Source organism: Oryctolagus cuniculus, chromosome 2 (assembly GCF_964237555.1).
Source record: "Oryctolagus cuniculus chromosome 2, mOryCun1.1, whole genome shotgun sequence".
Taxonomy (NCBI): Eukaryota; Metazoa; Chordata; class Mammalia; order Lagomorpha; family Leporidae; genus Oryctolagus; species Oryctolagus cuniculus.
The window spans coordinates 132,852,442-132,876,711 of record NC_091433.1 but is presented as its reverse complement, the minus strand read 5'-3'; the positions used below and the strand labels follow the sequence as shown (position 1 = coordinate 132,876,711).

Below are 24,270 nucleotides of genomic sequence, written 5' to 3'. Positions count from 1 at the left end.
TGGTCTGATTGTTGCACATAGTGTACAAATATTGAAACACCACACTGTGTACTACCAAAATGTGCAATTATTATGTGCCAATTAAAAATAAAAATATATATGATAAATGTCATTAGAATTTGATTATTTGTCTTAATAGTTACATTTAATTTTAGGAAAGGAGCCTTAAGATATAATCAAAAATAGTCACAAGGATACAATTAAATGCCTTGTATACATTATAGTAGAAATAAAGAAACAGATGACTGGATAAAGAAATTATACTGCATCTTACCTATAGAAACATCTGCAGCTGTTAAAAATGTCATAGGTAAATATGGACTGGAAAATACATTCAGGATATATTGTTAAGGAAGCAAATACAGATTTGCAGTCAGCATCTACAAATGTTTTGACCTCCGGGCTCCTTTTATTCTTCAGTTACAGAGGACTTTTTCTGTTTCATAAATTGTACCTATCAACAGTTACCGTATTAGAAACTAAAACCAAAGACATTTAGGACAGACTTTGTGTTGCAGCAGGGTAAGCCACCACTCGGGATGCCCCCAGAGTGCCAGTTCAAGTCTCAGCTACTCCATTAGCTTCCTGGTCCTGCATCCTAGGAGGCAGCAGACGATGGCCCAAATGCTTGGGCCCCTGCTACCTACTTGGGAGACACAGACAGAGTTCTAGGCTCCGGCTTTGGCCTCGTCCAGCTCTGGCTGTTATGGGCATTTGCAGAGTGAACCGTTGGATGGAAGATTATGTCTCTCTGTCTCTCTGCCTTTCAAATAGTTGAAAATAAATAAACATTTATTAAAAGTGGCATTTGCAAATATGTATTTTACTTAAAAATCATAAATGTATTACATGCTGCTGTAATATTTTATGAAAAATAGCTTTATATGCCAAAACCAAAAAAAATTAGTGAGAAACTTGGCAGTGTCTTACATTTTGCAATCTCCTTAATATCTGCCTTAATAGAAGACAGCTGGATTTTCATATCTGCTTTTGCATTAGGAATTATCATTGAGGTTTTTGAAGAAAAGTTTGTCATGGATATATGTAGAGTTGGAAAAGTGGGGAGTATTTTTGTAGCCTTTTGACTTAATTGTATGTATATAGATGGTACATATATAGATTTGTTGAGTAGTCTTAGAAAAATTCCACCATATGCATGGGAGAGAATGAGCATGAAAAAGCAAATGATGTCTTGGTGTATTTATGAAGACCTCTTTGACCTCGTTGGCCCCCTGGAGGTGTTGGAGCCCCCAGACGTCCCTGGCCCCCACTTGGGGAGTGGCTGGTTTAAATCGCCCCAGCGACTCAGCCGAGCGCCTTTCTTGAACCACAGGACCTCGTAGATGACTTGAAGTCAGAACTGAGCGGCAACTTCGAGCAAGTGATCGTGGGGATGATGATGCCCACCGTGCTCTACGACGTGCAGGAGCTGCGAAAGGCCCTGAAGGTTCGTTGTCACCACACACACACCCACACACACACACCCGCCCCGGGCTGTTAGTGCAGACACAGGAGACCACGACAATCAGCTTCTGAGAGGTGGTGGGAGAATCAAGTATAGGAGAGAGCTTTTCCCTCATGTCTGATGGCTTGAAGACATGCGGTAGTCACGGTTTAAACATTGTTTTCGAGCCGGCGCCGTGGCTCACTAGGCTAATCCTCCACCTTGCGGCGCCGGCACACCGGGTTCTAGTCCCGGTTGGGGCGCCGGATTCTGTCCCGGTTGCCCCTCTTCCAGGCCAGCTCTCTGCTGTGGCCAGGGAGTGCAGTGGAGGATGGCCCAGGTGCTTGGGCCCTGCACCCCATGGGAGACCAGGAAAAGCACCTGGCTCCTGGCTCCTGCCATCGGATCAGCGCGGTGCGCCGGCTGCAGCGGCGGCCATTGGAGGGTGAACCAACGGCAAAGGAAGACCTTTCTCTCTCTGTCTCTCTCTCTCACTGTCCACTCTGCCTGTCAAAAATAAAAAAAAATAAAGTAAAATAAAAAAAAATAAAAAAAAAAATAAATAAAAATAAAAAAAAAAATAAATAAACATTGTTTTCCAAAACGCTATGGATTCGTTGGCTCCTTCCTGTGGCTCCATAGTGAGTAATTATGGCTGTACTTTGGGTGCAGTTTCGGAAACTTTATTGTATTAGCTACTCTGGAGATATGTGACTTTCTGACTGACACCTTGGGTGTCGCTCCCCCTCTTCATGGAGGAACGACACCAAACCCTGCCTAGGCTTCATATCCGAGTCACGGCACCATTATGTCGCTCCCCCTCTTCGTGGAGGAACGACACAGGACCCTGCGCTGTTCTTTTGTCTGCTCGGCCCTCCCCGGGTTTGCTGCTGGTTCTTCCCGGGTTGGCTACCGACCCTTCCACCTCCGTGGAAGGGCGGTTCCCCCTAGCCACTTTCCCCACTTCCGCGGGGGAGCGGCACACCACCGGCCGGCTCTCTCGGGGGCTGCTCAGGTGTTCCTTCAGATAGATGTTCCTGGTGCATGTTGTCTCTCTCCTCCTTTATAGTCCTCTTCCACCAATCCCAACTCTGCTACCCACACGCCGAGTACGCTGCTCTCCTCCAATCAGGAGTAAGTCCTACAGTTTATTGGTTGAACTGGAGGCAGCTGTGTAGAAGCTGTTTCTCCCTTCTCAGCGCCATATTGTGGGAGAGCAGATGCACATAACAAGTCTTAATTCCAGTAACTTAGTCTAGTCCGAGTTGCTCCCCACACTTGGGGATGCCCTCATCTGCCCGAGGTGGAGCCTTTGGCCGAGGCTGGCCATTTTTGGTGATCCAGTGTGAATGCAAGTAGAGTTACCCCTCCAAACCATGTCAGTCCTCGGCCTTGTGGGAGGTTCTGGGTAAGACCCTAGGAAAACAAGCCAGTAACAAAGCCTCTGCCAGAAGATCCTGCCCTTCAGAAGAGAACAGGGGAGAGCAGAGAAAGATGAAGGCCCATGGAGCAGAAACCATACTTAACTTGGCTGTGTCACCAAGGCATAGTGAACAGTCTGGACATGTCTGTAAGCCTGTTGGACATGGGCTAGGACAACGAAAAGTTAACAAATCCAGTTGCCAGAACTCAGTGTGTTGTCCTTCTTCCCTGCAGTTGGGGTTACGGCCCTGCTATGTCTGGGACTTGGTAAACGGGCTCATCCTGCTCTGTCCTCTGGTTTTGTGTTTAGGGCGCTGGCACGGATGAGGGCTGCCTGATCGAGATCCTGGCCTCCCGGACCCCAGAGGAGATCCGGCGCATCAACCAGACCTACCAGCAGCGTGAGTAACACGCCACGGCCCCAGCTGAGGGTTCGCTGTGATTTGACAACAACAAGTGGTTATTCACGGATCACAGTCTCTTCATAGGAACGTGACCATGAGAGAGCTCAGACTGCTCTGAGGCAGATCCCTCTGTAGGCAGATGCCAGGGTTGGCTTCATTAGTTAAATAAAATTTTTTTAAAAAATATTTACTTCTAGGCCGGTGCCTCGGCTCACTAGGCTAATCCTCCACCTTGCGGCGCTGGTACGCCGGGTTCTAGTCCCGGTCAGGGTGCCAGATTCTGTCCCGGTTGCCCCTCTTCCAAGCCAGCTCTCTCCATTGGAGAGTGAATCAACGGCAAAGGAAGACCTTTCTCTCTGTCTCTCTCTCTCACTGTCCACTCTGCCTGTCAAAAAAAAAAAAAAAAAAAAATTTCTAAACCGGTGCCGCGGCTCACTAGGCTAATCCTCCGCCTTGCGGCGCCGGCACACCGGGTTCTAGTCCTGGTCGGGGTGCCGGATTCTGTCCCGGTTGCCCCTCTTCCAGGCCAGCTCTCTGCTATGGCCAGGTAGTGCAGTGGAGGATGGCCCAAGTGCTTGGGCCCTGCACCCCCTGGGAGACCAGGATAAGTACCTGGCTCCTGCCTTTGGATCAGCGCAGTGCGCCGGCTGCAGCGCGCCGGCCACAGCTCTCCGGCCGCGGCGGCCATTGGAGGGTGAACCAACGGCAAAAGGAAGACCTTTCTCTCTGTCTCTCTCTCTCTCACTGTCCACTCTGCCTGTCAAAAAAAATTTTTTTTACTTCTTGGTCTGGAGCTGTGGCATAGCAAGTAACGCTGCTACCTGCAGCATGGCATCCCGTATGGCCACTGGTTCGAATCCTGGCTGTTCCACTTCTGATCTGGCTCCCTGCTAATGCTACTGGGAAAGCAGTAGAAGATGGCCCAAATGCTTGGATCCCTGAACCAACGTGGGAGACCTGGTTTTGAATCAGCTCCTGGCTCCTGGCTTTGAATCAGCCCAGCTCTGGCCATTGCAGCCATTTGGGGAATGAACCAGTGGATGGAAGACTGATCTCTCTCTCTCTCTCTCTCTCTCTCTCTTTCTCTAACTCTGCCTTTCAAATAAATTAATTAATCTTTTAAAGAAAAGCTAAGTGATTACAAAAATAATTTAAATATTTACTTCTTTGAAAGATTGAGACAGAGAGAGAGGGATAGAGAGAGACAGAAACAGAGCTTCTCATCTGCTGGTTCTTTCCCCAAGTGCCCACAATGGCTGAGAGCAGGGGTGGCAGTGGGGGGACAGAGCTGGGATCCTAAAACTCAACCCGACTCTCCCCTGTACATGGCAGGAACCTGAGTACCTAAGCCATCCTTGCTGCCTCCCAGGTCTACATTAGCAGGAAGCTGGAGCACGATATCAAACCCAGGCACTCTTACATGGCATCAGCTGTCTTAGCTCCTAAGTCAAACTCCCTGGCATGGGTTGGCTTTTTAAGACTCAGGCTACCCAGATACTGCTTTGTTGTCCTACATGTTGGAATTTTGTTCCATATTAATGAAGCAAAGAATCAAAGGTGCTTGTTCAACAGTGGTGGCACCAGCGAATCTTAGCGTTCTAAGGAATGCACCGGAGGATTGTCTGGTTCAGTTTCTTACCTTCAGACTGGACTGTCTGTCCTCCAGCCGTCTCAGATTTGTGGTCATTTAGTCCCCTTTGAGAAACTGCCAGAGGTTGATACATATGAAGGGCCTTTAAAAAATGCATACTGCCTTTCTGCCATAAGAATATAACAAAAGACTGTTTATTCAGGATTGTTGACATTAGCTAACTACATCCAGCTGCAGCAGACTGGCTAAGCACAATATGGTATAGTGACACAATGCTGTTCAGTTACACAAAGTGATCTGGTGTATGAATAAGGGGAAAAGATAAATCATAATGTAGGGGGCTGTTACCCCATCTTCATAAAGAAAGGAAATAATACGTGTATGTGGGGGGAAATGAAGAAAGATATTTACCAAAATTCCATCAGTGATTATTTTGTGTGATTAGATTATGGTGGATTGCTGCCATCCCCCCTTCAACAGTGGTCAACATGTATTACCTTTGTATGAAGAAACACAACGGTCGCTTTTTGCTAAGTGTCAGAGCAGGAGATCCTAACCTTGCAAGTCTGGATTTAGTACCCGCTGCCTGTGTCCACCCAGCTGAGCTTCTCTCGGGGAACCCTCAGCAGCTTTCAAGGGAAGGACACAGTGGAAGGGGCACAGGCTGGGTCCGTGTGCTCAGTGCCCCTCTCCAGTTCCCCCAAACGGGATTCTCATGCTCTGCTCTGGCTGCTCGCGTCCGTGACGCAGCAGTGGCCCTCAGTAGCTGCTGTGCTCTGCGTGTCTGACACCCACATCCAGAACAGACCCTGGACGGCAGGGACCAGAGAGGGAGGATTTCAGGCCCAGGACCCCCACCCCACGGGAAGGGACACGAACGTCTCTTTTCCACTATGATGACTTCTCTTGGCCATTTTACCCCATTTGGCTTTTGTTTGGGGTGTGAATAACCTCCCGACCTTGGAGAGGACAGAACAGTGTGGAGGGTGTCGTGGTGCTGGGCTGCAGTCTTTATTCTGATGTAGCTGCTTTCACTCTCTCGATAGAATATGGCCGGAGCCTTGAAGATGACATTTGCTCTGACACGTCGTTCATGTTCCAGCGCGTGCTCGTGTCTCTGTCAGCTGTGAGTCGCCTCCTCTGTGGGCTGCTTCTGATAGGGGATGGGTTTTATCAAAGCACTCACGTTCTGCCCCCTTCACCAGCCTTTCTCATCCTTTCAGGCCCCCACCCCCTTGGGCCTATTGCCCAGATGTTGTTCTTCAGCCTCTCTGCTCTTTTCTCTTATTCCTCCTTCGGAGAATCTGATAAGCCACACACGCCCATTGGTTCCACATCATTCAGTATTTACAAGGACACTATACCTGCCCGGTGCTCCTATTACTCAGGACATGGAGAGTCGTGAAGATGACTAAGAGGCAGTTCTGGTACATTGAGTCTCTATTGTCATAAGGGAATATATCAAGTACACAGGTGACTCTAAGGCATGAAAAGAGAGGCACACAGGAAGAGGAAGACTCAAGGGGAGATTTTGGGAGCAGAAACAAAAGCTTTTGTGGCAGAGACGCCGGCTGAGAGGACTTGGTGGATTGCTAGGATTCCATGAGGCGGACACGCGGGTGGGTGCACTCCAAGCAGGAAGAATGACAACAACTGGGCGAGGGGGCAGGAAACCCAGGGTATGTTTAGGAAACAACCGGCTGAACTGGTAACTGTCAAAGCCAGGGGGAAGGAGGAACTGGGATTCTGTGTTGGGATGCATTGACACTTCATTGGGAGAGCAGTAGGGAGCCACCAAAGGATTGGGAGAAGCAGGTGACATGGTGGCGACGAGGTGTGATTGGAGCTGCGTTTTCGGCAGAGCCATGTAATAGTGATAGGTTGATGATAGCAGGCTCCTTCATGGTTCCAGGTGAGAAATAAAGCAGGACTAGCTAGTATGGGTGCAGGGCTGCCAGAAAAGAGAAGATGGTTACTCAGAATATTCTGTATGACTTCCCACCTTTATCCTCAGCCTCCTTCCTGAAGGGGTGCTCCTGTTTCTCACTGGGTTTCACGTGTTTCCCTATGGATATTCCACCATCACCTTAAATCAGTCCTCTGAAACTAAACCTGAACTCATTTTTTCTCCCAAACCAGCTCTCCCTGCTGACTTGTCTGTTTCTGTTAATATTATTGTTGCTCTTCTTACATCCAAAGCAGAACCTTGGAAATCAACTCCAACTTCCACCTGGCTCTCATCTCTGATATCGCCTGCCTGCTTCTCTTATCTCCCTCCTGTTTCGTTTTTCTTCTCCTCCCACATTTACCACTCTGATGAGCTGTGCCTTGACCATGGAATAATGAGACCGCATAGCAATGAGAATAGTCTAACAAATCAGAAGTAACCCATTTTGTCACTCTAGTTTTCCCGAGGCTCTAACCCCACCCTCCTGTGAGGGGTAGGTGCACCTCAAGTCCCACTACAGGCTCCAAATTCTCTTGATTCTCCCATGTTCCCTTTCTTGGCAAAGTTGATCAATGTGGATTGGCCATTTAGGAAGGTGTGAATCGGCTGGGAAGACACAGCTGTGGACACAAGTGGGAAAGGGATGGAACTAGTGGAGGGAGCAATCAAAAGGAAGCATTCATTCTCCTGCCCCGTCCAATGGCAGAGACACCAGAGCACCATTAGGGCCGCAGTGGAGCTCATCCTCCAGTTGATCATGCTCTGCAGACACAGATTAGAACCACGCTGCAATGCACGCACATTCAGAGGACATAGGAAGGTCTGAAGTCTCACCCCTGTGGCTTCTTGTCTAATTACCAATACTGGGGTTCTCAGGCCTTCTGTTTTAACAGTGCCCGAAATCTTCCTGGATCCTCTCTCACTGCCTTTGTTTTTCTCATCCTCAGGGTGGCAGGGACGAAGGGAATTACCTGGATGATGATCTCGTGAGACAGGATGCCCAGGTTAGTACAACTGCAGCTTCTTGCTTCCTAAGTTCTTTCTTTTTGCCAGTGAGGTCAGCCTCAGTTGGTGGATATCCTCTTATATTTCAGTGTATATTAAACAGGCGGAAGTGTATCACGAACAAAGTTCCCCCACATGACCTTTAATAATAGGTTTCTTGTAGAGTGCCTGGAGCTTAGGGTTAGCACTGGACATCGTTATATCAGCACTTTTGGGGTCCCTTATTTTTACATTGGAACCCTAGTGTGGCAGTCCCAGAGGACTACTGAGCTTCTCACTTGGTGATGAATCACTTGGAGGTGAAGCCACCCGTCACTGATTTGGTTGCTGTGCATTTTTACTTCCCCAAAGGAACACTGCATAGATCTGTGTAAAATACTTGTCACAGGGTTGAGTCACAGGTTGAGTAACTTAGCACCAAACCTAAGAGGCAGTTGCTTCCCTGGTACCCAGCTCCCTACTGGTTGCCATGGTACCAACCCCTCATCTGATCAGCTGTGGCCAGGTAACACTAATCATAAGAGCTTATAAAAAGTGGGTCCTTGGGGCTGGTGTTGTGCCTGTGATACCTGCATTCCATATGAGTGCCAGTTTGAGTCCTGGCTGCTCCACTTCTTTTTTTTTTTTTTTAAAGATTTATTTATTTATTTGAAAGTCAGAGTTACACAGAAAGAGGTGAGGCAGAGAGAGAGAAAGGTCTTCCATCCGCTGGTTCACCCCCCAGTTGGCCACAACAGCCAGAGCTGCGCCGATCCGAAGCCAATAGCCTGGAGCTTCTTCCAGGTCTCCTACGCGGGTACAGGGGCCCAAGGACTTGGGCCATCTTCCACTGCTTTCCCAGGCCATAGCGGAGAGCTGGAACGGAAGTGGAGCAGCCGGAACTAGAACCAGCACCCATATGGGATGCCAGCACTTCAGGCCAGGGCTTTAACCCGCTGCACCACAGCTCCGGCCCCATAAATGTATCATTGAATCCTTGTAATAACCCTATGAGATAAGTATTTCTATCCCCACTTTACACACAAGGAAATTGAGACTCAGAGAAGTCAAGTTCTTTTCTCAAGCTCAGACATATAATAAATAGCAGAACTGTGCTTTGAACTCAAGCAATTTGCATGTGGACCCAGCATACAGCTATAGTGAGGGACTGATCATATTCAGTACCTGAGATATGAACCACAATGTTGTATGAGGAAAAGAGCCTGTTGCTTTCATTAGAAGGGAGAGGGGCATGTGTGTGGCTTGGGCTTCTCGGAGCTTGGTGATTGGGTTTCAGGAGGGAGCACCTGAAAGCAAGCAATTCCGTGCAACCAGTGAAAACTGCACAACTGTTTATGACCTGGCCCAGGAACTCGTAGTGTCACTTCTGCCATGCTTTGTTCATTGAAGCAGCATGTGATGGCCAGGGTTCTCCAGAGGAACAGAACTAATAGAATCTCTATGTGTATGGCGGGGAGAGATTTATTATGAAGAATTGGTTCACAAGATATTGAAGTGGGTAAGTACCAAGATCCTCAGGGTCCATCTCCAAACTGGAGACCCAGGAGAGCTGAGGGGTTTGATCCACTCTGAGTCTGAGGGCATGAGGACCAGGAGAGCTGATAGTACAGTTCCCATCCGAAGGCCAGCAAGCTTGAGACCCAGGAAGAGCCAGTATTTCAGTCAAGTCTGAGGGTAGGAAAAAGAACTGATGTCCCAGCTCCGGGCAGTCAGATGGGAGACATTCCCTCTTAGGAGGTCAGCCTTTTTGTTCTGTTGAGGCCTGCAACTGGTGGAATGAGGCCCACCCATACCAGGGGAGCGCTTTGTTTTCATCACTCTATGGACTCAATGTCATTCTCATCCAGGACACTCTCACAGACACACCCAGAATACGGTTGAACCAAGCATCTGTAGTGGCTCCCTCAAGTAGACACAAAAGAAGTCATAGCAGGGGCCTTCTCTGTGGTAGAGCGGGCTAAGCCTCCACCTGTGGTGCTGGCATCCCATAGGGGCACTGTTCGTGTCCCAGCACTCCTCTTCCAATCCAGCTCTCTGCTAATAGCCTGAGAAAGCAGCAGAAGATGGCCCAAATGCTTGGGCCCCTGCACCCACGTGAGAGACCCAGAAGAAGCTCCTTGCTCCTGGCTCCAGATCAGCCCAGCTCCAGCCATTGCGGCCATTTGAGGAGTGAACCAGTGGAAGGAAGACCTTTCTGTCTCTCCCCCTCTGTCTATAACTCTCTCAAATAAATAAATAAGTTCTTAAAAAAAAAAAAAAAGTCATGGCAAGCATCACAAACCTGCTGAGACTTAAAAAGCTTTCAATTAGATTAACTCTGAGCCCTTCCACCTGTAAAATTCTGTTTCTATGAATTGACTGTGCAGCAGTGAGGGAGGCAGAGAAAGAAGTGAAGAAACAGAGGAGATGGCGTTAGGGCCCCAGGAGTGATGATATGTTTCACTGAAGACCATTTTGAGAAATTGAGCAGGTCAGCTGCCTACTGTCAGTGAACAGAGAAGTTTTATCAATCATGCAATGTGAGCAGGATCAGTTTCTGGTAGTCCTGCCTGGTTGCAATGTAAGAAGTTACCCGTGGGGTCTTGGCAGTGCTGTGCTGTGAGAACTCAGTAACCTCAGGCAAGTCACAGATCATTCCACAGCAGGGCTGCCCATTAGAACCTTCTGCAGCACTGGGAACATTTTACGTCTACACTGCCCTGTAGGGGTAGCCACTGGCCACATAAAACTGCTGACCCCTTGAAATGTGCCTAGTGTGACTGAAGAAATGAATTTTCAATTGTATTTAGATTTCATGGTCAAATTCAAAGAACCACATGTGGTTAGTGCTCCTGCATGGCATAGCCCCAGTCCGGGACATTCCTTTTAGCTCTTTAGAACCATGTTGTCTGCAGATAGTGAATTGCTGGTGTTTGCCTTGACTCCCAGGAGCACATTATGGGGTCCATTGGTCTGATGCCTAAGGAAAAATCCCAAGTCATTTCCACTCACCACTACTTCCTCCACCCCCATTACCAACTAAATAAACCTAAGCCAGCTCAGCTCTTTGCAGGTTTGGAAATGTTTGCCTGTGTCCTGGCACATCCTCTTTGGTGTTTTAAACTTGTGCTTTGTTTGGCTTCAGGACCTCTATGAGGCCGGAGAGAAGAAATGGGGCACAGATGAAGTGAAATTTCTGACTGTTCTCTGTTCCCGGAATCGAAATCATCTGTTACATGGTAAGATACTTACCTCAATTCTCAAAGAAACTATTTGAAAAATAGCAGGGGTCCAGCACTGTGGCATAGCAGTCAAAGCCGCCACCTGCAGTGTCGGCATCCCATATGGGTGCTGGTTCAAGCCCTGGCTGCTCCTCTTCCAATCCAGCTCCCTGCTAATGTGCCTGGGAAAGTAGCAGAAAATGGCCCAAGTTCTTGGGCTCCTGCACCCACGTGGGAGACCCAGAAAAAGCTCCTGGCTCGGGGCTTGGATCAGCCCAGCTCTGGCCATTGTGGCCATTTGGGAAATGAACCAGCAGATGAAAGATCTCTCTCTCTCGATCTCTCTCTCTCTCTCTGTAACTTTGCCTTGCAAATAAATAAATCTTTAGAAAGAAAAAAAAAAAAAAGGAAAGCAACAATCACACTGCCTGTAATTAACTGGCAGCCTTTTCCTCTCACCTAGTCCCGTGACCTGAGTGTACTGAACTGTCTTAGACTTACTGGGAAGCATGAGTCCAGTGATGCGCCTCAGGGCCAATTCTCAATGATGAAAAGTTAGAAGATACAGAAAGACAACATCAAATTCTGGCATTCCTGCTTCTAAGAAACTGACTCTTGTTGTCCTTTTAAATTTTGTAAAATGTTTACTTATTTAATTTCATATACTTGAAAGGCAGAAAAAGAAAGAAAACGAGAACTCTTCCATCTGCTGGTTTACTCCCGAAATGCCCACAGCAGCCGGGTCTGGGCCTGGAACTCCATCTGGGTCTCCCATGTGGGTAGCACTGGAACCATTATCTTCCCTTAAAAAAAAAAAAAAAACTATTATTTGAGAGGCAGAGAGAGAGAGAGAGAGAAAACCCCCCATCTGCTCTTTCCTTACCCAAATGCCCATGATAAAGCCAGGAGCCACAAACACTCTCCAGATCTCCCACCCGAGTGGCAGGAATCCGGCCAACATCTGCATTGGCAGGAAGCTGGGACCAGGAGATTGAACCCAAGTACTCCTGGGTATGTTAACCAGAGTCTTAACAATAAACCAAACACTCACCTCATATAGTAGTTCCATATATATTTTTTAAAGATCTAGTTATTTATTTTAAGCAATTACATAGAAAGAAGAAGAGACAGAGAATGAGAGAGAGACAGGTCTTCCATCCACTGGTTCACTCAGCAAATGACTACAATGGCTGGGGCTGGGCTAGACCGAAGCCAGGAGTCAGGAGTCTCTTCTGGGGCTCCATGTGGGTGGAGGGACCCAAGGACCTGGGCCAGCTTCCGCTGCCTTCCCAGGCACATTAGCAGGGAAGTGGATCAGAAGTGGAGCATCCAGGACATAAAACGGTACCCATATGGGATGCCGGCGTTGGAGATGGCAGTTTTACCTGCTACACCACAGCACTGACCCCAGTTTTTTTTTTTTAAGGCAGCCCCAATTTGGTTATAAAAGAAAATAATCTTTAGTACATCAGGAAGCAATAAAAGTGTTGATTGATGTTTATTCTTGTTTAACTTCCAAGCTGTAAAGCTAGAAAGAGATTTCTTTTGGGGTTATACTTCCTAAGATGAATAGGCGATAATTTCAAATTTTATTTCCTATGTGTATGTTTCTAATTTGTTTCTGACCATTCTAAACTTTGTAATGTGCTTTTAACTCCTTTTGGGAAAAGGCATTATACAATTACAGAATATTTGTTGTTAGGCTTATCTTCTTCTTGCAAACTGCAATAAAAGTTTAATAAGATATTTCATATTTTATATAATAAGTGCTTTAGGTCTTTATGTACATCATTATTTTTTAGATCTACCATGCCTCCCCACCTCACAGATTTACAAATCTTGTGGGAAATTTGAAAATAATGAGTTTGCTAATTGAAAACATAAAGTGGGGCCGGCGCCGCGGCTCACTAGGCTAATCCTCCGCCTTGCGGCGCCGGCACACCGGGTTCTAGTCCCGGTCGGGGCGCCGGATTCTGTCCCGGTTGCCCCTCTTCCAGGCCAGCTCTCTGCTGTGGCCAGGGAGTGCAGTGGAGGATGGCCCAGGTGCTTGGGCCCTGCACCCCATGGGAGACCAGGAAAAGCACCTGGATCCTGGCTCCTGCCATCGGATCAGCGCGGTGCGCTGGCCGCGGCGGCCATTGGAGGGTGAACCAACGGCAAAGGAAGACCTTTCTCTCTGTCTCTCTCTCACTGTCCACTCTGCCTGTCAAAAAAAAAAAAAAAAAAACAACATAAAGTGACTAAAAAGCACAATACATTCTTTTTTTTTTTTTTTTTTTTTTTTTTTTTTTTTTTTTTTTTTTAGTGGAAAGCAAAATAGCAAGGTGTATTAGGGTAGGGACATCCATAAGAACAGATGGGCACCTCTCCAGACAGAACCTGAGAGAGAGTGCCCAGTAGCTTAGATTGGGGAAGAGCGAGGTTACATGGTTGAGTGGAGAGAATACACCTGGGCAGGCCAGGCAGGTGGCTCAGCAGAGGCAGAGGGCTGAGCGTGCAGTCCGGTTGGATTTTAAGTTTTTAAGGGAGTCTGTTTACCCACCTCCCCCTCTCCTCCAGGACAAAGGATGTGGAGTCCTGGCAGAAGGGTTTGTTGGGTGAAAATTAGCAAATTCCTCCCCAGATTTGCTGGCACCTGGGCAGAGTAGGGGGGCTTCCCTTAGGGCATGTCTGAGAAGATTTTATTGCCCCATGTTATCAGGTAACCCCTTTGATCCTGAGGAGAGAGAATTCTCCTGGGAGCTTTACTTGGGGGAAGGGCTGGGACCACCTGGGGGGTCATCCGGGTCTGGGTAGGACTTTGAAGTGCAAGATGCTGGGCTTCTGGAGCTTCTGCAGTGGGTGCTGGTCTTCAGGCCTTTCTCATACACACAGAGGCTCAATTTCTGACTTCCTACCTAACATATCCCCCATCAAGAAAAAAATACCCATAATTCTTCTATGGGGATAAATGGGCGGAGTTCTGTATTCCATAGCTACTTCAAAGCTGACAAATAGGTGTAGCGATGGATATGGGTATTTTTCTCTTGCTATCTGTCCTATGGTGCTTGAGAGTAGCCTCAGGAAGCATTGTCCTGCTTGGTCCAGAGGGTGGGTCACCTTGTCTGAGATAGGCTGGAAGCCATTTCTTAGAAGCACCCAGAGCCAGATGAAAGCATGATGCATTCTAAAGTTGTAGTTATTTCATGTATTCGACTGTGACCAAAAAATAGGCCCATACTTTGTATTATGGTCAGACCAACTTCTGACTCGGATCTTGAATTCATTGCCTTCCCTTACCTGATCACAAACAACACAGATCTCCCCCCCTGGTGGTACTTTCATAGAACTGCAGGCCCTCAGAAATCAATCTAGTGCCTAAATACATTTTTAAAGAATCTTCACTTCTGGGCCCTACTCAATACTTGAGCAGTTGTCAAATACCTGCTTGTAAGTCACTTGGAGAAAATATTAGAATCACTATTTGGGTAATGAAAGCCATCATTTTCTTACCAACTGACCATAATGGAGAACATTCATAATAACCAAGGTTTTGTTAGTAATTTTCTAAGTGTGTGATAAGCATTGTTTCTGGAAATATGCCAAATAATAATATACTGGATGCAAATTAAGTATGAAACATGGAAACAATATGCAATGAGACAAGAGGAAAAATGGAAAAAACATGGCTCACTGAATGGCAGGAGGAGCTGAGTAATTTCAGAAATAGCAGAAAGCAGGGAGGTGTGGGGGAGCTCAGTAGAAGCCAGTCATGAATTTAATTTCCAAGGCAGAGTTTCTGAAGTGTGGTTTCCACTAAAAATGCTGATTCTTGAACCCCTACTTTAGGTTGGCTTAATTAGGAGCTCTGCAAGTGACACCAGGAAGTTGATGGCTTTCCCAGGTGATTCTTAGGTTCTGCAAGGGTGAAAGATGACTCAGTGAGGCAATCCCCTTGATTTTTCCCAGAAAGGCAAGTCTAACAGGTGCTGACTGGATAAACCACTCACTTGTTTGGTAGAAGTTATGTTATATGTTGTTGGGTATGGATGTCCTTTGATTGACAGCCCTGATGGGGGCCCAGGCAAAGAAGAGGATAAATGAAAGTTATCTGTCCTAGGAAGATTCCAGAAAGAGACAGCAAGAAAGGAAAATATATTCATCACATCCAAAACTGCCTCACAAAAAAGAAAAAAATTAATTATATTAAGCTCTATTAAAAGATGCAACTGGCTGTAATTAAATGTGTCTCAGTTTTGAAGAGATTGAATGGTCTGGTTTTGATGAACCAAAAGGAAGAAGAACACGTGAGTGCCAAGATCAAAATTAGAAAAAGATACATTCTGCTTATTAAGAAAACAATGTGCAAAGCAAGATGTCTCAGGGGTGAGGAAAGAGGGTCTGGGGAAGGGAAGGGTCTTTCCTGATGTTCCCAGGATCAGCGTCCCTTCCCCCTAACCATGGACGACTCCACTCCTGCTGGCCCCTCACCCACATGGCTAGTTAGTTTCCTCTTGCAGGCCACCAAAGAATAAACAGTGTGGAGGGCCTGCTTCTCTCCATAGATTCGAGCTGCCTCTCTGTTTTATTGTGGTAACACCATCTCGTTGTTGCTTGCAGTGTTTGATGAATACAAAAGGATATCCCAGAAGGATATTGAGCAGAGTATTAAATCCGAGACGTCTGGTAGCTTTGAAGATGCCCTGCTGGCCATAGGTAAGCTGCTGGTTGAGGGCGGCGGCGGGTGGGGGGGAGCACATGTCTGTAGACTGTCCTCCTCTGTTATCAGTCTGTTGTCATGGGGATATAGAGTCTTTTTCAGAGATAAAAGTTGTTTGAATCACTCAGGAGGAGACGGGTGCTAGAATTTTAAGCAAGAAATATATATAGCCTGATTGCTATCATGCCAGGTGGTCCATATATTTTGTGTCTTCTGTGCTTCTAATATCTCCATGCATGGGAAATAAAATACTATTAGCTACATCTTGCAAGTCTGTGAGTGCTTAGAACTAATAACTGTTTCAGCTAGTAGAGATAGTCATCATCATTTTGAAACTACATGTCACCCTATCCTTTGATGGCCTTAATAAGTATTTCTCCAGGAACCTGATGATAAAGGGAGGGTACTTTCTGTCTGAAAACACCTAGAGCATAGCCTATGTTCAGGAAACATTGTTTGGCTACAATTTCTCCTGCAAAGTAATCGAGATATTACTTGATGCCTTGTAGAAACTGAGGGCACAATTGTCACTTTTCTTTTCCTAACGGTCTTAACTATAATCTTTTCATTTCTTTTTCTCTCGGTAGTGAAGTGCATGAGGAACAAGCCTGCATATTTTGCTGAAAGACTTTATAAGTCTATGAAGGTAAATGGCTTCATTTTTGGCATGTGAATGACTTTGACATATCTTGTGTCCATTTTCCTAGGCTTACTTATATCCCCCACCCAAATTTCCACCTGAATGATCCAATTCAATTCACCAATTACTTCAATGAGTGCCTTGCAGATAATATGAGGTGTATTTATTGAGTACTTGGGGTGTGTGGATCACTTTTTTTTTTTTTTTTAAGATTCATTGATTTATTTGAAAGTCAGAGTTACAGTGAGAGAGAGAGAGAGAGAGAGAGATCTTGCATCCACTGGTTCACTCCTCAGATGGCTACAGCGGCCCAGGGGCTGGGCTAGGCCAAAGCCAAGAGCCAGGAGCTTCATCTCAGTCTCCCAAGTGGGTGGCAGGGGCCCATGTTTGGGCTGTCTTCTACTACTTTTCCTGAGCCATTAGCAGGGAGCTAGATTGGAAATGGAGCAGCCAGGACACCAACTGGTGCCCTTATGGGATGTCAGCAACACAGGCTGCAGCTTTACCTGCTACACCACAACACCAGCCCCTGGGTCTCTGTTTTTAATGCTTTATTTGTATAGATTAATTCTTTCCATGCAGCAGTTCTGTGGGGCAGGTACAATTATGAGCTCCTGCTTTACAGATGAGGAAACTGAGGCATGGGGAAGATTTGCAGGTTTCTCAAGGTCCTTGGTGTGGAAGTAATGGCACAAGGATGTACACACTGACAGTCTAGCTCCGGAGCCAGTGCTCCTACCCATGTCTTGCACTCTTTCCAAGGACCTTTGCTGAAACCATGAGAGATGCAGGAAAGATAACCATGTACTCTTGCTCTCAAAGAACAGCTAACCTGCCAGGATGGCAACTAGCACAAAATACCAATAAAAATACATGAGAGGGGCTGGCATTGTGGTGCAGTGGGTTAAAGCACTGGCCTGCAACACCACCAATCCATATGGGTGCTGGTTTCCATCCCAGCTGCTCCACTTCCAATCCAGCTCTCTGCTATGGCCTGGGAAAGCAGAGGAGGATGGCCCAAGTCCTTGGGCCCTGCACCTGCATGGGAGACCCAGAAGAAGATCCTGGCTCCTGACTTTGAAATAGCTCAGCTCTGGTGTTGCAGCCATTTGGGGAGTGAATCAGTGGATGGGAGACCTCTCTCTGTGTCTTTACCTCTCTCTTTCAAATAAATAAATATTAAAAAAAAAAAAAAGTGAGATGGTAATACAGTAGCTGAGGATCTACACATTATAGGAACAGGGAGGAAAGGGTATGTTTTTCCCAGTATTTTGGGGGTTCCTTTATGGTGAGGGGTTTGAAAAGAATATATTAAAAAGCTGATATATTGGAGCAGGACCTACAAGCAAGTTTTGCACCAAAAGCTTTGCCATGGTGTGGGGAGGGCAGGATGACATCCCAGGGGGCAAGGCTGTTACGGATGAGACAGGCAGGCTGCACGGCACAGGGTTTGTCCCCAGAAAGGCAGAGTGGTATCCTGTGGTCAGAACATGCGGTGTTGGTAAGCATGTAGAATAGTCTGTGTGCCCCAAAAGGACATCTGTGGAGTGGTGTCTCGTCCTGTCCTGCCAGGGGTGGGCAACCTTTTTCCTGCTAAGGGCCATTTGGATCTGTATAGCATCATTTGTGGGCCATACGAAATGATCCACTTAAAAATCAGCCTGCTACAGATGTCCTGCCTGCGTTTGCCTTGGCAGGGCCAGACCCATTGATTCTGTGGGTCTTGGACGGCCCTCGGGCCAGACGTTCCCCAGCCCTAAGAGGTGGAAGAGAAGCACGGTGTGAAACCAATGGGCTCCCCTGTGCGGGGATCTTGTTTTCTGCCCTAGGGCTTGGGCACAGATGACGACACCCTCATCCGTGTGATGGTTTCACGGGCAGAGATTGACATGATGGACATCCGGGCAAATTTCAGGAAGCTCTATGGGAAGTCTCTGTACTCTTTCATCAAGGTAGGTCACAGCAGCCTCGCCCTGACCGGGGCAGAGCACCACTGAAAGGACAGGGCTCAGCCCATGGCATTTAGCACTTCCTGTCCCCTTCCTAGCAGCTGTCATTGCCTTTCAAAAGAGTGCCTCCTTCAGATATTCCTAGTCTCTCTCCTGTCACATAGACTTACAAACCTTTGCCAAGTGGGTTAGTCTATTTTCCCCGCTATCGCAAAATACCTGGGCCTGGGTACTCTGTACAGAAAAGAAATTGATTAAGCTCAGTTTTGGAGGCTGAAAGTCCAAACCGCTGGGCAGCAGCCCTTTGGTGGGGCCCCGACTGTCGCATCATGGAAGGTGGCATCACAGCGGGCAAGAGGGAGAAGCCACATGGTGAGACAGGGCAGCACACGCTCCACAAGAACTACTTGAACCCCGTCAGAAGTCAGCCCCGCCCCCTGCCCCAGTTACCCAGTCACCTCCCACCAGACTCCGCCTCTTAGAGGTGCCTCTACTTCCTGCCCTTTGGACCGAGCTTCCAACATCTGAGCCTCTGGAGAACACGCAAACTATAACTCCACATGGGAAGTTGGAGATACTTGCTTTATAAAGACAACAGTGACTTCATGCTGAACCCAGACAGAGACAGGTCGCATTTTAATGAATACTTGCAAGTGCACAATTTCCTTGTCTGCATAATTACAACAAAAGATAAGCACCTGAAGCCAGCATGCAGTGCCGGGCCCGCTGAGTGCTGGCAAGGTGGGAAAGCATTTTCCTTGCCCTGGGTCACTGTTATTACCTGGCACCAGACATCCAGCAGAACTAAGATGGTCTGGGAGTGACGAGAAATGATTCACATCCCTCAGAACCCTTGATTACTGGGATTCTGCTTCTGGAGGAAGCCAGAAGAGTCTTAGGAACATGAAGCTGAGAACAAGTTACTTAGAAGCTATTAATTAAATATTCTGAATCCGACTCGTGGCTTGGAGACATATCTGAGGCTATAGGAACAAACTTACTTTCTCCCATATTTTCACCCAACCACACATTTCTGACCCCAGGTGTAGGTGGGATTTTCCACATATACCAAGCAAGCAGCAGAAGCCAGCTGGGCACCCTGTACTCCAATTCAGTTCTGACGCTGTCTGCCTGGAGATGGCATCAGATCTCGTAGGCTGAAGGCCAGACCCACAGAAGTGTCCCCGCTTCCCACGCAGGTTGTGTCACCTGTGTTTCTGACTGGCTGTAAATCGGAATTCCCACAGCCCTTCCTTAGGTTCGATTCATTTTCAGGAGCAGCTCATAGGACTCAGGGGAACACATTTACTGGTTTATTATAAAGGGTATTACAAGGATACAGAGGATGAGAGGCATAGGGTGTGGTGGGTGAGGAGGGCACAGAGCTTCTGCGCCCTTCCTGGGTTCCCCACCCTACTAGGAACCTCCACATGCTATCCAGAAGCTCACTGGATCCTGACCTTTTGGGTTTTAGGGAGTGGCATGGGCGTGATTGAATCAGTCACTGGTCACTGTGATCAGCTCTCCCAGTTGGCGGTCCAGGCTCCTGACTTTGGCCTGGCCCCGCCCTGGCTGTTGCAGCCATTTGGGGTGTGAACCAGCAGATGGAAGGAAGGTCTCTCTCTTCTCCCTCTCTCTCTCCCTCTCTCTTTCAAATAAATAATCTTCAATAAAGAGAAAATATTAGGTAAGCTAACTAATATTCAGTGGCTTCCAAATAAAAACAAATAATGATTTTTCACCTAATACCTTAACAACGTTTACAGAGATCATAACCAGCACTGGGAAGGGCTTAGTGAAAACTCACTGTCTGGACTTCGGGAGGAACCGTAAATTGTTATAAACTGTACTTGATAAGGGTTTTACAACCCAGAATATTTAAAGAATGCCTACAATTCAATAACAAAAAGACAATCCAAGGCAGAGTTATAGACAGAGAGGAAGAGAGTGAGAAAGAGAGATAGAGAGAGGTCATCATCCACTGGTTCACTCCCCAAATGGCTGCAATGGTCAGGGCTGGGCCAAGCCGAAGCCAGGAACCAGGAACTTCTTCCAGGTCTCCCAGGTGGGCACAGGGACCAAAGGACATGGGCCATATGCTGCTTATTTCCCAGGCAATTAGCAGGGAGCTAGATCGGAAGTGGAGCAGCCAGGATTCCAACCAGTGCCCAAGTGGGATGGCAGCATCAGTCATCAGCTTTACTTGCTGTGCCACAATGCTGGCCCCAAATAGAGATTTCTCCAAAGAAGACACACGAATGTTCAATAAGCACATGAAAAAAGAGTCATACCACTAGGGAAATGCAAATCAAAACCAGAATGAGATACCATTTCACACCTACTAGAATGGTTATAATTTAAAAAGAAAAAACAAAAACACCCTTTTCCTTCTTACCCCCCAGTAATAGCAAATGTTAGTGATGATGTAGAGTAACTGGGACCCTCATGCAATTCTGGTGGGATGTAAAACAGTGGACAAACACTTTGGCATTTCTTCAAAAGTAGTTGTTATAATATTATATGATAATACAATTACCATAAGACTAGGCAATTTCACTTCCAGGTATATATTCAACTGAAATAAAAACAGAGATTCAAACAGATACTTGTACACCAGTGAATACACTAATCACATTAGGCAAAAGGTAGAAACAGCCTAAGTATTCAATAGATGAATGGATAGATAAAATCTGGTCTATGCATACATGAAGAAGAAGGACATTTCCTACACATGGATGGACTTTGAAAATATGCCAAGTGAAATAAACCAGACATAACAGGTTAAACATTTTATGATTCTACTTACATGAAATAGGTAGCATAGTTAAATTCATAAAGACGGAGTATATGAGGGGCTATCAGGGGCTGGGAGAAGTCAGGGAGGAATAGGGAATTACTGCTTAGCAGGTGCAGAGTTTCTGTTGGGGTTGACAAGAGGGTTTTGGAAATAGACAATGATTATGGTTGCTCAGCATTGTGAATGTAATTAATACTGCTGAATTATACACTTAAAATGACATTTTATATATTTTATTACAATAAAGGTCTGTGAAGAGATTCTGAATAAAAATTTTAATGAAATCTGAAAAAGGACCCTATGTCTTATACTTTTATCATACCATTATTTATATTATTTACATTAGTTAATTTATTCTTTTAAAGATTTATTTATCTGAAATGCAGAATGATAGGGAAAGACAGAGACAGAGAAAGAGAACTTCTATCCTCAGTTCACTTTCCAAATGCCTATAACAGCCAAAGTTGTGCTGAAGCCAGGAACCAGGCAGTCTACCTGGGTCTCCTATGTGGCTGGCAAGAACTCAGGTACTTGAACCATCATCTGCTGCCTCCCGGTGTGCACATTAGCAGGAAGCTAGATTGGAGGCAGAGATGGGACTTGATCCCAAACACTCCATATTGCTTCTTTTTTTTTTTTTTTTTGACAGGCAGAGTGGTGGACAGTGCGAGAAAGAGACAGAGAGAAAGGTCTTCCTTTACTGTTGGTTCACCCTCCAATGGCCGCTGTGGCCGGCACGCTGCGGCCGGCGCACTGCGCTGATCCGATGGCAGGAGCCAGGTGCTTATCCTGGTCTTCCCTGCGGGTGCAGGGCCCAAGTACTTGGGCCATCCTCCACTGCACTCCCAGGCCATAGCAGAGAGCTGGACTGGAAGAGGAGCAACCTGGACAGAATCCGGCGCCCCGACCGGGACTAGAACCCGTGTGCCAGTGCCGTGGAGGATTAGCCTATTGAGCCATGGCACCGGCCAATCCCAAACACTCCAATATGAGATATGGATGTTCCAAGTGTTGGCTTAACCCAGTGTACCTGCCTCTTGCATTATTTTATATTACTTATACTTACATAAATAAAATGTTATAGAATAATATTATGTAATATGTGGAAAATGGAATTAAAAGATGAGCTTATTTTGATGAAAGGAAATTGAAATCATGCAAACAAGAAGTCTTCAAAGAGCTTATGAAGAGGCTGGCATTGTAGCAAAGCAGATTAAGCCGCTGCCTGCAACAATGGCATCCCATATGAGAGAGGGAGAGACACAGAAAGACGGAGAGAGCTTCTATCCACTGGTTCATTCCCTAAATGGCCTCACAGCCAGAGCTGAGCCAAGCTGAAGCCAGGAGCCAGGAGCTTTATCCAGGTCTCCCACATGGAGGCCATCTTCTGCTACTTTCCCAGGAGCATTAGCAAGGAGCTGGATCAGAAGTAGAGCAACCTGGACTTGAACAGACATTTATATGGGATATGGGATGCCAGCATTACAGTTGGCAGCTTAACCTGCTGCACTACAATGCCAGCCCCCAAACTTATCTTTGTTTTGTTTGTTTGTTTTTAAGATTATTTATTTGAAAGGCAGAATAATAGAGAAAGAAAGAGATCTTTCTATCACTGGCTTACTTCCCAAATGGCACAACAACTGGGACTGGGCCAGGTGGAAGCCAGGAACCGGAATTCTACCCAGGTCTCTCACATGGGTTAGAAGGGCTTGAAAGAGTTAAGGGCCAGTTGCTTGCAATGCCAGCATCCCATATGGTTCTCCGCTGCACTTCTGATCCAGCTCTCTGCAATGGCCTGGGAAAGCAGTACAAGATGGCCCCAGGTGCTTGGGCCCCTGCACATACATGGGCGACCCAGAGGAAGCTCTTGGCTCCTGGCTTTGGATTGGCATAGCTCTGGCTATTGGGCCATCTGGGGAGTGAACCAGCGGATGGAAGACCTCTTTCTTTCTCTCTCTCTGCCTCTGCCTCTCTGTAACTCTGCCTTTCAAATAAATTAAAAAATTTAAAAAAAAAAGTTAACTTAGCTGTTAACTGTGCCAGATTCCACTTAAGAAGGCACTGGTCTAACTGTAACTTTGCTTCCCTCGCCCCAGGGTGACACATCAGGGGACTACAGGAAGGTGCTGCTCGTTCTCTGTGGAGGAGATGATTAGAATAAATCCCAGAAGGAGAGAAGTGTCTCAACACTCTGCATTTTTTTTTTAACTTCATTTTTCTACACTGCTATTAGCATGATCTCAGAATGCTCATTTCCAATTAAAACGCCTACGGTTGTCTCCTAGGATATAGCCTGTCTGTATTATTATTCATCTGTAATTAGTCATAATGATGTTTTTTTTTTTTTTTTTTTTTTTTTTTTTTTTTTTTTTTTTTTTATTTTTTTGACAGGCAGAGTGGATAGTGAGAGAGAGAGAGAGACAGAGAGAAAGGTCTTCCTTTTGCCGTTGGTTCACCCTCCAATGGCCGCCGCGGCCGGCGCGCTGCGGCCGGCGCACCGCGCTGATCCGATGGCAGGAGCCAGGAGCCAGGTGCTTTTCCTGGTCTCCCATGGGGTGCAGGGCCCAAGCACCTGGGCCATCCTCCACTGCACTCCCTGGCCACAGCAGAGGGCTGGCCTGGAAGAGGGGCAACCGGGACAGAATCCGGCGCCCCGACCGGGACTAGAACCCGGTGTGCCGGCGCCGCTAGGCGGAGGATTAGCCTAGTGAGCCACGGCGCCGGCTATAATGATGTTTTAAAGTGGTACTTGCATTTCAAAGCTTTGAAACCTATGTGGAAATTTAAAATTAGAAATAAAAATATGCTCCATGTTTTTAACAGATTATTTCCTCATTTGTGTTTGAGAAATTGAATACGTTATTTCATGTTTTCTTTCTGGTGAAAAACTTTCAAAATGGAAGACTGTTCTAAAATCACTTTCTTCCCTAATCCTATTTTTTGAGTGGCTAGTAATTTATTCATTTGAAATTGTGAGCATTAGTTATAAGAATAGCTGTCTAGTTTTCTTTTTTACATAATCATAGATTGAAAGCATCTGTCAAACTTTTTTAAAGGTTTTATTTGTAGTGTTAGTTGATCTTTACTAAGATTTCTCTCATCATATGCCATGTTGTGATCACTGGTTGAAGTACACGAAAATCAATTTACCTGAACAAGCTAAATTGTCAG

General features: G+C 46.5%; 1 protein-coding gene across 2 annotated transcripts in view; it reads left to right on the top strand.

The window, feature by feature from the left end:
* Window positions 1-23,386, top strand: part of ANXA4 (annexin A4) — a 103,400-nt gene extending 80,014 nt beyond the window's left edge. For both annotated transcript variants that reach the window (XM_051842825.2, XM_070069010.1), the window contains 9 exons: window positions 1,334-1,447; window positions 3,177-3,267; window positions 5,908-5,987; window positions 7,757-7,813; window positions 10,939-11,032; window positions 15,614-15,709; window positions 16,301-16,359; window positions 18,183-18,305; window positions 23,196-23,386. In XM_051842825.2, coding sequence (XP_051698785.2) covers window positions 1,334-1,447; window positions 3,177-3,267; window positions 5,908-5,987; window positions 7,757-7,813; window positions 10,939-11,032; window positions 15,614-15,709; window positions 16,301-16,359; window positions 18,183-18,305; window positions 23,196-23,255 — 774 coding nt within the window. In that variant the 3' untranslated portion in view covers window positions 23,256-23,386. The remainder of the gene's footprint in view (window positions 1-1,333; window positions 1,448-3,176; window positions 3,268-5,907; window positions 5,988-7,756; window positions 7,814-10,938; window positions 11,033-15,613; window positions 15,710-16,300; window positions 16,360-18,182; window positions 18,306-23,195) is intronic.
* The last annotated feature ends 884 nt before the right edge of the window (window positions 23,387-24,270 follow it).